Genomic DNA, 14397 nt, shown 5'->3' on the forward strand with positions numbered 1-14397 from the left:
AGGAAAGAACGAATGAACAATACAGATTACATACTTAATAAATGCTTGAGGAATCTGTGAGTGAATGAATCAGGGAGAGGAATGGAAAGGGCAAGAAAATAAGTGGAAGCACTGCTACTGAATATTTTTATAGATGCTCACTTTTCTCCATCCTCACTGCCTTTGCTCTTGCTCAGATCCTCATCATCTCTCTCTTAGACTACTGCAGTATTCCCAACTAATTTCTTCTCTTTCCCCAACCCGATCCTTCCAAAAATAACTTTCACACTTCTACCAGACTTGATCATTCTGAGACATAGATCGGAACAGGTTACAAGCCCAAGCTTCTTAGCATGTTGTTAAAAGGGCCTCGCCAACCTTATCATTCACTTCTATCCCCTACATGTAACCTATACTCCAATTCTTACAGTTTCCAGAATATTCCATGCTGTTTAATGCCTCCAAGCCTTTGCATATCTTTTCAATTTGCTGCATCACTCTTCCCTACCTCACAAACTTTTACTATCTATTGAACTCAAACTTAATCCTCAAGAACCAATTCAAGCATCTTCTCTGTTAGTCTTTAATGATTCTCCCAAGCAGCTAATCACTCCTTCCTTTGTGTCCCACCACAGTATAAAACACACACTTATACTATGATTATTTGTTTGTGTCTGTCTTCCCCTGCATGACTATTAGCCCCCTGAGAGCAGGACCCACGTCTTCATCTTTTTGTCTGCAGCACAGTATCTGCCATATAGAAGCACTCAATAATTGACGACTGAAGGAATGAATAAACATACCTTAACTCCTCAGCCTGGCATTCACTGTCAACCTCATTTCGGCCCCCATCTATGTTTCTAGATATAGCACTTAATTCTCTCTTACCTGCTGATCCCCAAACACATCCTTCTTTCTCACATTGATTTGGGGCCTTTATTCCTGATGCTCTCTCTCTAGTGAAATTTAAATCACCCATTAAGCCCAGCTCAGATGGCTCTCTCTCCATGAAGTCTTCCCTAATCATACCAATGAGAAGGGATTTGCTTCCCCAATAGCACTTTGTTTTTTCTACTGTTAAGGTATTTACTACTTCTTATTTTATAATTATAGCCACTATCTTTCCAACTGGACTACATGTCCTATTTTTCTAACTGAACTGTAAACTCCTTGAAGGCAAGAAACATGACTTAGCATCTTTTCCCTCAACCCAAATGCCTAACACAGTGCCTTGTACAAAGCAAGCAGTTATGAATAAATGTTTTATTAGTGGAGAATAGTTTGCTTAAAGATGAGAGATTTCATGCCTCCATTCCTTCACATATGTGCTTTTTACCTTGGCCTAAACTGGCCTCCTATCCATATGGTCAACTTTTACGCCTCCATTAAGAATCCAGCCCAATACCATATCCTCTCTGAAGTTTTCCCTAACTCTCTTAAATACACTTAAGCACTACGTGTTCCAGGTACCTGTGGTACCTTGTACGTAACTCTACTCATCACACTATCCTGTCATTATCACTTAATGGATTACTTTACCCATTTATGAATTCCCAAGACCAAATAAAGCATCTGGCATAATTTTTTTTTAATTTTATTTATTTATTTTTTTTCCCCCAAAGTCCCAGTAGATAGTTGTATGTCATAGCTGCACATCCTTCTAGTTGCTGTACGTGGGACGCGGCCTCCGCATGGCCGGAGAAGTGGTGCGTCAGTGCGCGCCCGGGATCCCAACCCGGGCCGCCAGCAGCGGAGTGCGCGCACTTAACCGCTAAGCCACAGGGCCGACCCATCATCTGGCATAATTAAATGCTCAATAAACACATGGTGAATTTTGCAGATAGTGAATCCATATTATAGAGTACACCAGCAAGAGAGATCATAGAGTCAAATTACCAGCTTCAAATCCCAACTCCACTTACAAGCTATGCAACGTTGAATAAATTACTTCACTGTGCCTCAGTTTTTCTCATCTGGAAAATGAAGATAATAGTAGTATTAAAATAGAATTAAAAGAGCTAATGCTTGTAAAATGCTCAGCATAGTGCCTGGAACATAGTATGCACTTAAAATGTTAGCTATTATCGTTACCATTAGAATAGAAGGAGAAAAGACTGTTTCTGCAGGGCGCTAAATGGCAGATTCAGAAGAGGTTAGGCTCAATCATATAGGCAACGGGGAGTAAAACGTCACGGGAGGCCTCTTAAGTAACAGAAGGCATTCAGTTATTGATAACACCCTACTGGGCAGGGGGAAGGTCAGAGGGAACACAACCATTGGCAGGGCTTATGCTCTCTGCCTCCAGCTCTCTGCTTCTCCCTTCCCCAGTTTCTTCCTAGTTGCCCAGGGCCAAAAGCCCCACAGCCACAACTCAGCATCCCGTTGGGAAAGCTGCACTTTAGAGAGAACTAATGAGTTTATGTTTACCTACAGATTTTCCTCTGAGGAAGAAAGAGATAATAAATGACTTCAAGAAGGGAAAACACAAAGAAATAAAATGGAGATAAGAATGACACCAGATGGATTATCTTGGGTTGGCTTTCATGGAATAAGCTTTTAGGCCATATAGCCTCAGGTGGACTGAGCCTATACTCCCCAGAGGGATTCTCTAGCAGTGCCATGTGCCTCCAAGGGTCAAAGATGCAAAGAAGCAGGATCTGGGAAAGGGAACAAGGAGGACTAAAAAGTTGAAGCCACAGAAATAAGAATTCTAGCCCAATATAAAGAATATTGCAACAGAGGTATTCAAAGACAGACTAGGCTGACCATAGAATGATAAGCTCGCTAGCATTAGAGGGGTTTATTCACAGACTGAGTGATCACTTGCTGGGGATGTTGAACATGGGTGTATGGACTAGATTTAAGATTCAAGTTCAATAAACATTTGAGTATCTACTCTATGCTAGCCACTGTGAAAGATTAGGTGCTGGGGACACAGAGACAAAAAATGATATGTTTCTGTCCCCTCAAGGAGTTCTCTGCCTAATGCGGGAGACAAACAAGACAGCATAGTAAATGCTGATAGAAATCTCTATAGGGCACTATGAGGGCAGAAAGCAGATCCTCAGAGTCCGTGCCTATGACTCACTAGTAAGGAGCAATATGGCATTAATTAAAAATGGAAATGCTTCATAAGCAGTTTATAAGCACTGTCAGGCGCTACTGTGTTACTGCCAGAACAGATAGTAAAGGTGTCACACTAGCCTTTGCAATTTACTCAACACTTCCTTAATCCTGAGCAGAATCCAAACCTACAAGCATTCTCATTTGTTCAATAAATATATTGATGTCTGCTACGTGCCCAGCACTGCACAAAGCATTGAGGAACGTACAGAGATGAGAAGGATAGTCCCTGCACTCAAGGAGTTAGACCATTCTTCTTCATCTTTTCTTGCTCTCTCACCTACCCCCCTTTGTTGGTCAGGTGACACCTTAAATTCCTTCTGGAAGTAGATGAGTTACTAAGTCATACAGTTAATCAAAAAGTGACTTGCAAAAAGCAGGAGCAAGCTGGAGGTAGGAAGTGTTGTAATGAGACATCAAATAGGAATGACTGTCTGCAGACAGGGTGTCTGCCAGAGTAGGAGACTCGGACTGCATGAGAAGTCAAAGGTCATGGAATTGGAGGTTACACGTAGGCTTTTTTGTCTACAACTTTCCTATCACCATTTTTTTCTTGTCTCATCCCAATATTATTAGCACAGATTAATAACAATAATTATACCTTCATTCATTCAGTTATTCACTCGTATTTAGTGAGTACCTGGTAGGAATTTCAGGAAATACAAAGCAGAGTAAAACAGTGGTATCCAGGACCTTCAAAGCTGCAAAACACCTCTAGAAGGTCATCTAGTCAAAAACCTATCATTTCACAGATGAAGAACTGAGGTACAGAGAGGCTGCAATCTTTTATGAGTTCTTCATACATTTATAGACTCATACTCTATGCCAGGCCCCAGCGATATTGGGATGGATAAGGCTTTCAAGGAGAACTCAGTCTCATGGGAGAGACAGACAAATAGCATGATCCCAGTCAAATCACCTCTGTAAATGAAGCCACACAGTTACACAGTAGAAATGCCTAGTGTAGGACAGTATGGGAAGTATATAGTACCCATACTGCCCAGAGGGGTTAAGAGCACAGGTGCTGGAGTTGTCGTGGATTTGAAACCCAGCCTCTATCACTTACCTTGCTGGATGACACTGAGCAAGTTACTTAAATTCTCTACACCTCAGTTTCCACATCTGTAGAATGAGGATAACCATAATAGTACCTACTTTGTAAAGCTGTGGTATTAAATTAGATAATGCATATAAAACACTTGGCACAGGACCTGGCACAGAGTAAGTACTCTGTATTATTTCGCCTTCAGCATTCTCCCTCAACACTCTCCTGATAAGCCCTGGCCTCAGAATCCTTCTCAACACAACCTTCTAGCCATCTATTATCATTTGGCTGTCTCTGAGATAAAACAAATCTGCTATTCCCAGTCTAGAACCTAGGTCTATTGTTTACTACTCTAGCTTTTTCCCCACTACACTATGCTACTACTCATTTTACATGCCTTAAAAAAAATCCAAAGATAAAAGGTCAGATATCCAAGATTAAACTTTAGTCACACATGCCTCAATCCCTCAATAAGATCTTGGCTTTGACCAAGAATCCCTAGAGAAGAAAACCCCTGGAAACAAGGGGCGTTTATCAAATGTCTACAGGGAGAGACTCACAGGAGGAAAAACAAAAAAACAAAACAGTGATTACTCCTTTGAAGAAGCAAGGGATGGGAACTTCCACAGCCTGCCTGCTGGGGGTTTACCAATCTAGCTGGGAAGAGGAGATATGACATGGATTGCCATTTCCTCCTTGATGTACCCACCACACCTACTGTACCATCACAGCACCTTTGACACATTTTTGTATTTATTTATCAGCCTTCCTCTACCCATGCTAGGCTGTGAACTCCTCGAAGGCAATTATCATACCTGATCCACCTTGGTATTATCAGGCATAGCACAGTGCCTGGCACGCAAAAGGTGCTTCAGAAAAGTTTGATGAATTGACAAATGAACACAGAGAAAACCGTAAAAGGCAGGGAAAGAAGATATCAGCGTAGATCAGAATAGTTCTAGAAGCCAAGAGTGCCCTAGGCTAGAATCTTAAAGTACAGGGAGGATGTGGAAAGGCACCAAGGGAAAGGAAAGGTATTCTAGGCAGACAGGAAGGCACCAACAAAGACCTGACAGTAATCAGAAACACAGTACACAGCATGTCAGAGCCAGAAAGAGCTTTAGGCATGATTTAGTCCAACAGTTCAATTCTCATGTGGATGTTGTAAACATTCAATAAAAAAGCATGTACTACTAAGCAGAGGAGCTGACATATCATAAACATTCACTAAATGGTAGCTATTATTACTACTACTACTCAAAAATAATAATTATGAAACGCTTATTAGGTGCCTTCTATATGTCAGGCACCATGCTGAGTGAAGGGACTATGACAATGAGCAAGATAGACTTACACTCTGCTCTCTCGTGTAGCTAGCAGTCTAGTGGAAGACAGACAATTAGAATAATGTTGGGTAGGGCAGGGCTAGAGGAAGTACAGGGGGCTGCAGGAACATAAAGTAGGGTCACCCGATTAGTGGGCAGTAAGAGAAAACTCCTTGATTTTCAAAGTGTGGCCTGAGATGCCCAAGGGTTTCTCTGAGTCCCTGCAAGGCCCAACCACAAGGCTTCGAAGTGAGATTTTGTTTGAATAAAGGGTTTCATAACTAAATAAAGGTTTAAAAACCACCAATAGTTCAATCTCCTCTTTAAACAAGAATAAAACAGGGCCCAGAAAAGAGAAATTATGCACTTGAAGCAATAATACTTCAAGTTAGTTAGTTAGCTCTAGGCTGGGATGCTTGTTTTGAACTTGAGCTGAAAACTACTCACCAATCTGCATGATACCACATCATTTTGGCAGATGAACAAGCACTGGGAATAGACACATCCAGAATTCACAGGCACTGGCCAGGCAGGGGGGCTGGCCCTCACTGGATGTTGAAGTACTTTTCTACCTTAGATCCCAAGCCAGCTCTCTGTGCCAAGATGATGCCTCCAAGTCCTCTCGGAGGTTGGCCAGCTATCCCCTCAGGGAGGAACTCACTGGCTCCAGAAGTAGGTCTGCTTCTGGGCCTCCTAGCTGGTACCCAGGCTTTATCCTACTAACATCCTCAAGGAGCCTGTGGTTTTGCAAGTTGAGAGAAAGAACTGAGTTTAGCCAGTCATCACAGCCTGTTTAATACCTAGCCTGAGCTGGCTAAACCCATTCCTCATCTCCCTAACTGGGCTAATTGCTCCTCATGACCCAGGGTTCAGCAGAATCAAGTTATCAGTAAATTAAAGGACCTGTACAGAAAAACCAATATTCCTGTAGTTAACCCCCACTTTGAACCTCTCAGGAATGAAATGCTGCTTCATGTTTTGGAGATGAGACTTTTGTGTATAAAGGTGTAGTTTACTTTGGTAAGATGAGTCTGAGGTTTAAGTCTTTAAACTGAGGGAAAACAAAACCTTCGGGAACGGGAAAAATGGGTTTAAATCTTAGTGATACCATTTAGTAGTTGCAAGACCCTCAGCATGTCTCAAATACTCTGAACCTCAGCTTCCTCGATCATAAATAGGGAATATGGATAAAACCTACCTCACAAATGTGAGACTCAAAATGCTCTTTTGAATCACAGTCACTTTTCGAATGTACTGTATCAATTTTCACATATGAGATAATTAAGACCATACAGTTTTAAATTACCTACCCCCAGAGCACAAATAATGGAGAAACGGAACCAAAGTGCTCAGTCTAGGACGGGCTAAGTTCAGTATAGCACAGGCAGACTTGGGTTGGAATCTGCACTTTCTCACTCACAAACTGTGGAATCCTAGGAAAGTTACTTAACTTCTCTAGCCTCAGTCTCTTCATTTATAATATGCGGTGAATACCATCTAACTCAGGGCTGCTGTTAGTAATAAATGAGATAATGTAGGTAAAGGGCTTAAAAAAGGAGCTGGTTTATGGTAAGGGCTCAATAAACAGTAGCCTTTTCTAATGGTAGCTCTTCTAAGCCCTCTTCTCTATCCACCTCTCCAAAACAGGAGAAGCAGTTGGCAAAGCCTAAATTACCTCAACTACTCGAGAAAGTAATAATGAAAGGAACATGAATAAACTGACGGACGCTACTCTAGACTATTTATCATGCTAATAGCATCTGATATTGCAAAACAAAAGTACAATATCCCGAAGAACAAACCACAGCATACACAATCTTTCCAAAGAAGTGGCCAAGAGCATCAACTGCATCTTAGCTAGGCTATCCACGACCTTTTATAATCTGGGCTCCACAGCAAAGTCTCTCTACCAAGCAGAAAGTGCTACAGGAAGGCAACTCTGATGCCACGCGCAAACCATTGCTTTTTTTGTAAACCCAGCCTTTAATGTTTCAGCTCAAACCATCTCTATCAATAAAGACTTCACCAACTCCCCCTAGCAGACTCAAGTGCTTGTCTCCTGTGTCCCACTGAATTTGTCACACACTTCCATTATAGCAATTATCTAGTATTGTAATGGGCCATTTGCATGTCTCTTCACTACACTATAAATTGGTAAAGATCCTGTCTTACTCATCTTTGAATTCCCAGTGCATAACACACAGTTATACCCTCATAATTACAAATTAAAGGATAGATTTCACCTTCCCTTTCACTTAAGGCTTCTAAGAAACAGCTGGAGAGACATCAGTAGAAACTCGCACAGGAACTAAGGTCTGCCAGACTGTTCCAGCTTCTCAGAGTTACTTTCTTACACACAGAAAAGGACAGAACCAATCTATACAGAATTTCCAGACAACAGATTATATTCTTTCTCAGTAAATGAAACAAGTAACAGAAGTTTCTGGGATGAACGCTAGTGATTACATATAAAGTTGACCTCTAAGCATGACACTCTGGAAGTATATTATGCTACTAGAAGCTCTTAAGTTCTTAAAACAATCAGGGAAGAAAAGCTAAGAAACAAAAGTCAAAAACGTCTTACATCAAAACTTAAAGTTCTTTTCTCCTCTGCCAAAACTTTTGCTCTTTATCTCAATGAACCCTGACACATGTAACTGAAATCAGGCTCCCTCAAAGGAGAGCACATTACTAAAAACCACATATAATAACTTCAATATAGTATTTACCTTTTTCAAGGTGCTTTCAAATACATCTCCTTGAACCAGAGCCAAGTGTAATCACAGAAACTTAAAGCTGGAAGGGGCCTTGGAGATCAGTTCCATAACCACCCCACCTCACCAACAATGGTATCCAAATACCTCTCGTCTCTAGTAATTGGCAGGTAGAGGTCTAAAATGCTTCTTTAAAAATCCCCCCCTTGCTCTGACCACCTGTCAGTTCCTCAGTCTCCTCTCCCCACCTCAATGATCCCAATCAGGTAAATCAAATCCTCCAAGTCATCCCATCACCAAGCAACAGCCTTTGCTTCTCAAGTTCCACTTCTATTCCCTTTCTCTGAGCCTCATCCCCAATCCTCCCCACCCACCCCCCCCAACACACAGCCTCTAAGATTCTGATCCCTCAGAGATCCCATTGGTTCCATCTGTGACAATCAATCCCCTTCCTCCTATTCCTCCTGGCTGTCCATATGCTGCCAAGCACCTCTAGCTATGAATGTACCTGGCCTCAGAATCTTTTCCCTTCACTTTCTCACCTTCTCTCTCTCTCTCAGCACTGTCCCTTCATTCCCTTCAAACTCAATGTCTCTTTCCCCCTAGTGATTCCCTCAAGAACCAATAGTAATTGAACACACCAGTTGTTAAATGCCTATTAGATAGGTAAAGGGGGCATACAGCCTCAAGGAGCTCACCCTCAAAGAACTCATAAGTCTAGAAAGAAAGCGAGATAAATAGTCATTCATCCTTTAGGACTCAGCTCCTCTGAGAAGGCTTCCCTAGCCCAAACTGAACTGGTTCCCTCTTCTCAGCGCCACCATTATACCTCTGATGAAATGACTAGTCTTCTTGAGTGTCTCCCACCACTAGAGTGTGGGCTCTTCCAGGGGAGGGCCCCTTGTTGTCCCTAGCACTTAGCCCAGGACTCGGCACAAAGGTGATGATACTTAATGTTTGTTAAATGAGTGAATGGATGAATTCCGGTATGCAATCATTCATTCATCCACTCGTTTTTTCGTTCGTTGACCAAACTTTACTGAGCACACTATGTACAAAGTTCTAGAATTTAAGGATAAATAATAAAGTAACTCCTACATAAAAATAACTCAAAGCTCTAATACTAGGTTAGCTCTCTTCCCCGGTCCACGTCCGCAACCCCCACTCCAAACCTGGACAGAGTCCTTTCCCACAGTTAAAGCCCGGCCTCCCCTCGCAGAAGTCCACGCCTCTCAACTCAAGCTACCTCTCAGCCCTTTAGTCTTACCCTAGGACGCCCCAGCTAACAATCTCATATCTTAACACCCCCACCTCTCTGGCTTCTTTCCCTGCCCTCCATCTCCACCCTGGAGGTTACCTCAAGTCTTCTACGCCCATGACCGCCTCGGAGAGCCGGAGTCCAGGGTTCCTCTGATATCCCTCTCTGCGCACCCGCCCGCCAGTTGACTCCTTCCCTCTGAGGATTCCGTCTCTCCGAGGACCCCCACTCCCGATACCTCCCCTCCCCTCTCTTCAGTTTCCGCCTATCTCCTCTCCTCGACTCGCAACTCTTCTTACCTCATCCAGCTCCCGTTCCCCGACTGCACCTCCTCCAACCTCCACCTCCACCACAGCCGCCATCTTCACAGCTCTCCCCCTCCCCCAGACCCCGCTCGAGCCAGCTGCTTCCGCCGCTCAAGTGCTCCCAGCCAATTGGCGGCGCGGGCTCCAGCACAGGGGGCGGGGCACCAAGACAGGCGGAGACCTGACAGGAACTAAGAGACCATCTACCTGCTACCCACTTAAAGGTCAAGGAGGGACGGTTCCCATGCACTTCCAAGCTTCGGCGGGGGAAGATTCTTGGAAAATGAGAAATTTGGCTTGTATTATTTTCAGTGCAAATATTTCAACAATTCTCCCCTTTAGAGAGCCAAAGAGAAGTGTCCCTAAACCGTCAACTTTCGCGACGTTCCCTCACTCTGGGCTCCAAGGAATAAGGCGTGGAGGCTAAGGACTACGTTTCCCAGAAAGCATTGAATCTGACCCGGAAGTTTAAATTCCGTTCTGTCTACAGGAGATTTGTACTGCGTGAAAATATACATAAAACACACGAATGTATTTTACCGGCTATCGCACGTGCCTTCTTGCCTCGGTAGGAGTCATTTTTCACAAACAGCGGCTTCTTGAGGGCCCAGAACGAATTCCCGGGCTTCGGAAGGCGGAAAAGTGGTGCTTCGGGTCAGAAGGCGGAGGTCAGAGGGCTGAATTGGCGGGAGAATGAGTTTGTGGTCCACGATCTGAGGCGGCGGCGGCTCTTCGAGGTCCATTGTCCCGGGTGAGGGGCGTTGGGGGTTGTCGATGAGGAGGGGAGTGTCGACAGGGAGAAGGGGTGGACATCAAGGAGGTGGACAGAACAGCGCGTTCCGAGGAGCCGTGGAAGTACCGCGCGGCTTAGGCTCCCCAGGCTGCGAGCTGAAGAGCCTTGCGGGACCTCCACGGCCCCCAAACGGCTTCTTAGGCTCTCACGCCTCAGGATCCACTTCACACATCTTGGTACTCTTTCCTACGCCACATCCTGCTTTCCCAGCTCCTACTTGTCCCCTTCCTATACACCTTATTCACTGTGCTGCACCCCACCTTAGAGCTTCAGAACTCATTTCCAACACCCTGTTATTTGTGCCCGGACCCGACACCTTGCAAGCCTGTGGCCCCTGCGGCTCACACGGCCCCTGGACGTCCCGGCTGCATCTATCGGGTGAGTAGGGGTAGGATGACCTGTGGGCTCACAGAGTACTAGAATGCCAGTGAACTTTATTTGAGAGCCAACAGGAAGTTACGAGGTAATATTTACACCGTCTATAGGCATCTCATTTACTTAAAATGGGAATTATTTTTACTATGTGAAACTTAATACAAAGAATATTATAAACACTGTATACCCCTAACCCCAAATTGACTGTTGACATCATAATCTGTTTTCTTCCTCATTTTTTAAAAAGATAAAATAATACAGATAAAAGTTGAACTTCTGTGTCTTCTGCTCTCAGACCCATTACCCTTTCATCCTCCCCAGAAGCAACTATTATCATGATTAGCAGTACATTCTCCCAGTCCATTGAGAAAAAATTGTGTGTTCACAAGCAATATTAAGTATTGTATTGTTTCATTTTGTTTTTTGATGAACATAAGTGCTATTTTCTATGTATCGTTCTATAGCTTATTCTTTCACTCTATTATTTTTTAGGACTGTCCATGTTTATGTATATTTACATTTAATTCATTCCTTTTAACTGTTATATAGTATTCCATTGCATTACATATAACATTCATTTATCCATTCTTCAACTAATGGACATTAGAATTTTATGGCTTTTGCTATTAGAAACCTTGTATGTGTCTTATTGTGCATATGTGAGTCCCTCTAGAGCTGTGCTGTTCGAATAAATCAACTACTAGCCACCTGTGGCTATTCTTGAACTGTAGCTAGTCAGAATTAAGATGTGCTGGAAGTGTTTATGAGAAGGCCAATTTCCCCATATTATTGCCAATCCTTTATATTGTAGACTTTTAAATGTTTTCCAGTCTTAGAGGAAGAAGTATTTGCAATTTCCTTCTTACTAGCGGTGCTGAGGATTTTTTCATATGGATTTTTGGTCGTTCAGATTTCATCTTATGTGAACTGTATGTTTATATCTTCTCTCCAGTTTTCTATTGGACTGCTTGCCCTTTTCTTACTGATTTGTAGTATTTAAAAATATATATTTGAATACTATCCAAGTTTACTTGTGTTGCAAATATCTTCTTTCAGTCAGTCATTTGTATTTTAACCTTGTTTGTGTCACTATAAAGTATTTTTCATGTTTCCGTCTTTGCTCCATTTAATTTTTAAAATATGTTATGAGGTAGGGATCTACTTTTATTTTTCTTCACATTGTGAACCAGTTTTCTGAACACCATTTATCACTTCATCTTTTTCCTGACAGATCATGATTCTGTTCTATCTTACAATCAACTTAACAGTTTGTAAATTCCCATTTATATGAGTCTGTTTCTGGAATCTGTTTGCTTGTTTCTTTTTTTTTAATTTTATTTATTTATTTTTTCCCCCAAAGCCCCAGTAGATAGTTGTATGTCATAGCTGCACATCCTTCTAGTTGCTGTATGTAGGATGCAGCCTCAGCATGGCCGGAGAAGCGGTGCGTCGGTGCGCACCCGGGATCCAAACCCCGGGCCGCCAGCAGCGGAGCTCATGCACTTAACCGCTAAGCCACCGGGCCGGCCCAGTTTGCTCATTTCTATAGACAGTATGTTTCAATTACTGTGCCTTTGTAATTTTTTTCGAAGACGTTGAGCCTCACCTCTTTGGTCTATCTTTTTAGAATTATCTTATCAATTTGTGGCTGTTTGTTGGTTAATGAGTTTGTCATGTTTGCCAGCAACTTCTGCTGAAATGCTGATCGGAATTATACTGACTTAATGAACTGCTCTTTTCGGTGGCTATTTATTTATGCCTACTGTGTTTCAGCATCTCTGTGAGATGTGGGAGATGATGAACATGACAAAAACCCATATCCTCAAAGAGCTCACTTCTTAGTGGGGAGACACACAGAGTAAACAAGCCGTTGCCAAAAACAAGAACAACAGCATAGGCAAGATAAAGGACGTCGGAAAGCACTTAATCCTTGGAGAACTATAAGCAATTTGATAAATGGTGATCTTCATGAAAAAGATTGCATATGTCTTATTCAGCACTGTGTATCTAGCACCTAATACAGTGTCTAGTAGGTACTAGGTACCTACTAGAAATATTTAAAATATCACCTACATGAAATATCCAAGATTGATGGCTTTGGGGTCCCCAAGCCTAGCGTGTAGTTTTGGAGCTGGCTAAGTCAGACACCTGTGTTAGTGATGAGAGATGGTGGAGTTTTCATATCAAATCACAAATGTATACTGGGATTTTCTCCAAAACAGAGACTATATCATATTTATTTTTGTATCTCCAATATCTAGCAGAGAGTAGGAAAAATTGTTGAATGTTTAATGAGTTCCTTTGGTGGGAACGATGAGCTCTAATTAACCTGGAGTCCGAGAGAGGTGACTGAGGATTCGTCCTGCATGCTTCTCTCCTTGAAGCCGTGGCACCAAATTGCATGTGACCTGTGAGGAATGCGGGACCTTTAGTTGGTGTTCACTAAACGTTTGTTACTGCTGTCGCAGCAGTCTACCCCACTCCAAGCACTCCATGACTGCTGGCCCTTTGGTGCTCAGTTTCTATGGTCGTTCCTTCAGCAGACATTTGCTAATCAGGAATTATATCCTTCTCCCTCTCACATTGATGATACAGAAATGAATCAGACATGAAGCCTGTCCTCCAAGAGCTTACGATTGGTCAAGAGACATAAGACATGTACCCAAATAATTGTAATACATAATTGAGAGGATAAAGCCATCACCTTGAGCTGGTTGAGCAGAGGGGAGGTGACATTTGAGCATCAAAGATGCATTAGATTTGACAAGTGGGAGAGGGAAAGAGCATTCCAAGCAGATGTAACACCATGAGCAAAGTCTTAGAAGTAGGAAAAAATTTTGGTGGGAGGGAGGCAAGAAGACCATAATGGCCAAGAGTATATTAGGGGTCATGGACTCATTTTGAGGGCCCAAGTGGATAAGAAACATGAGTAAAAAGGGCAGGGTATAAATATTTGGAGAGAGATCCCACCTAAAGACGTTCAGACAACTTTAAAACACCTCTGGCCAAAGAATTGAAGCGAGTTGAAGCAAGGTGATGGATGCATGAGAGTTCATTATACTAATATGTATGTTTTTGCACATATTTAAAATTTTCCATAAAAAGTCCAACAAAAGACAAAGTACAAATACCCATATGAACTTTTAAGATTAAATAAATAAACAAAACAATGATGGTCAGATAAAACACATCCTCTGATGAAGGAAATGGTAGGAGATGAAGCAGGAAATGTAGAAATCTACATTGTAGATGCTTTCAGGGGCCAAGCTGAGTTAATATTTATTAAGTACCTACCATGTAGCAAGAAATTTGCATACATCAGCAAGCCATTGAAGATTTCTAATAGAGGAGAAACTTAATGAAAAGCTAATTTGGGAAGATTCATTGTATGGAAAGAAAAAAAGCAAAAGAGACTTGTGACACATATTTAGTTAAACATTTATTGCTGGGGCCGGCCCCATGGCTTAGCGGTTAAGTGCG

The 14397-nt window shown here is 42.4% G+C and overlaps 2 protein-coding genes across 10 annotated transcripts in view; one reads left to right on the forward strand and one right to left on the reverse strand.

Annotated features, from left to right (window-relative positions):
* The window catches only part of RNF121 (ring finger protein 121), an 83274-nt gene extending 73452 nt beyond the window's left edge, over window positions 1-9822 (reverse strand). For 5 of the 8 annotated variants that reach the window (XM_058545701.1, XM_058545693.1, XM_058545690.1 and 2 more), the window contains exon 1: window positions 9744-9822. In XM_058545701.1, the coding sequence (XP_058401684.1) occupies window positions 9744-9748 (5 nt within the window). In that variant the 5' untranslated portion in view covers window positions 9749-9822. The remainder of the gene's footprint in view (window positions 1-9743) is intronic. The other 3 variants (XM_058545694.1, XM_058545692.1, XM_058545700.1) reach the window with 1 other exon arrangement.
* A 207-nt stretch (window positions 9823-10029) lies between these two features.
* Window positions 10030-14397, forward strand: part of XNDC1N (XRCC1 N-terminal domain containing 1, N-terminal like) — a 38853-nt gene continuing 34485 nt past the window's right edge. The window contains exon 1 of one of the 2 annotated variants that reach the window (XM_058545707.1): window positions 10030-10500. The gene's annotated coding sequence lies outside the window, so the exon portion shown is untranslated. The remainder of the gene's footprint in view (window positions 10501-14397) is intronic. The other variant, XM_058545706.1, reaches the window with a different exon arrangement.

This window comes from Diceros bicornis, chromosome 7 (genome assembly GCF_020826845.1).
Source record: "Diceros bicornis minor isolate mBicDic1 chromosome 7, mDicBic1.mat.cur, whole genome shotgun sequence".
Taxonomy (NCBI): Eukaryota; Metazoa; Chordata; class Mammalia; order Perissodactyla; family Rhinocerotidae; genus Diceros; species Diceros bicornis.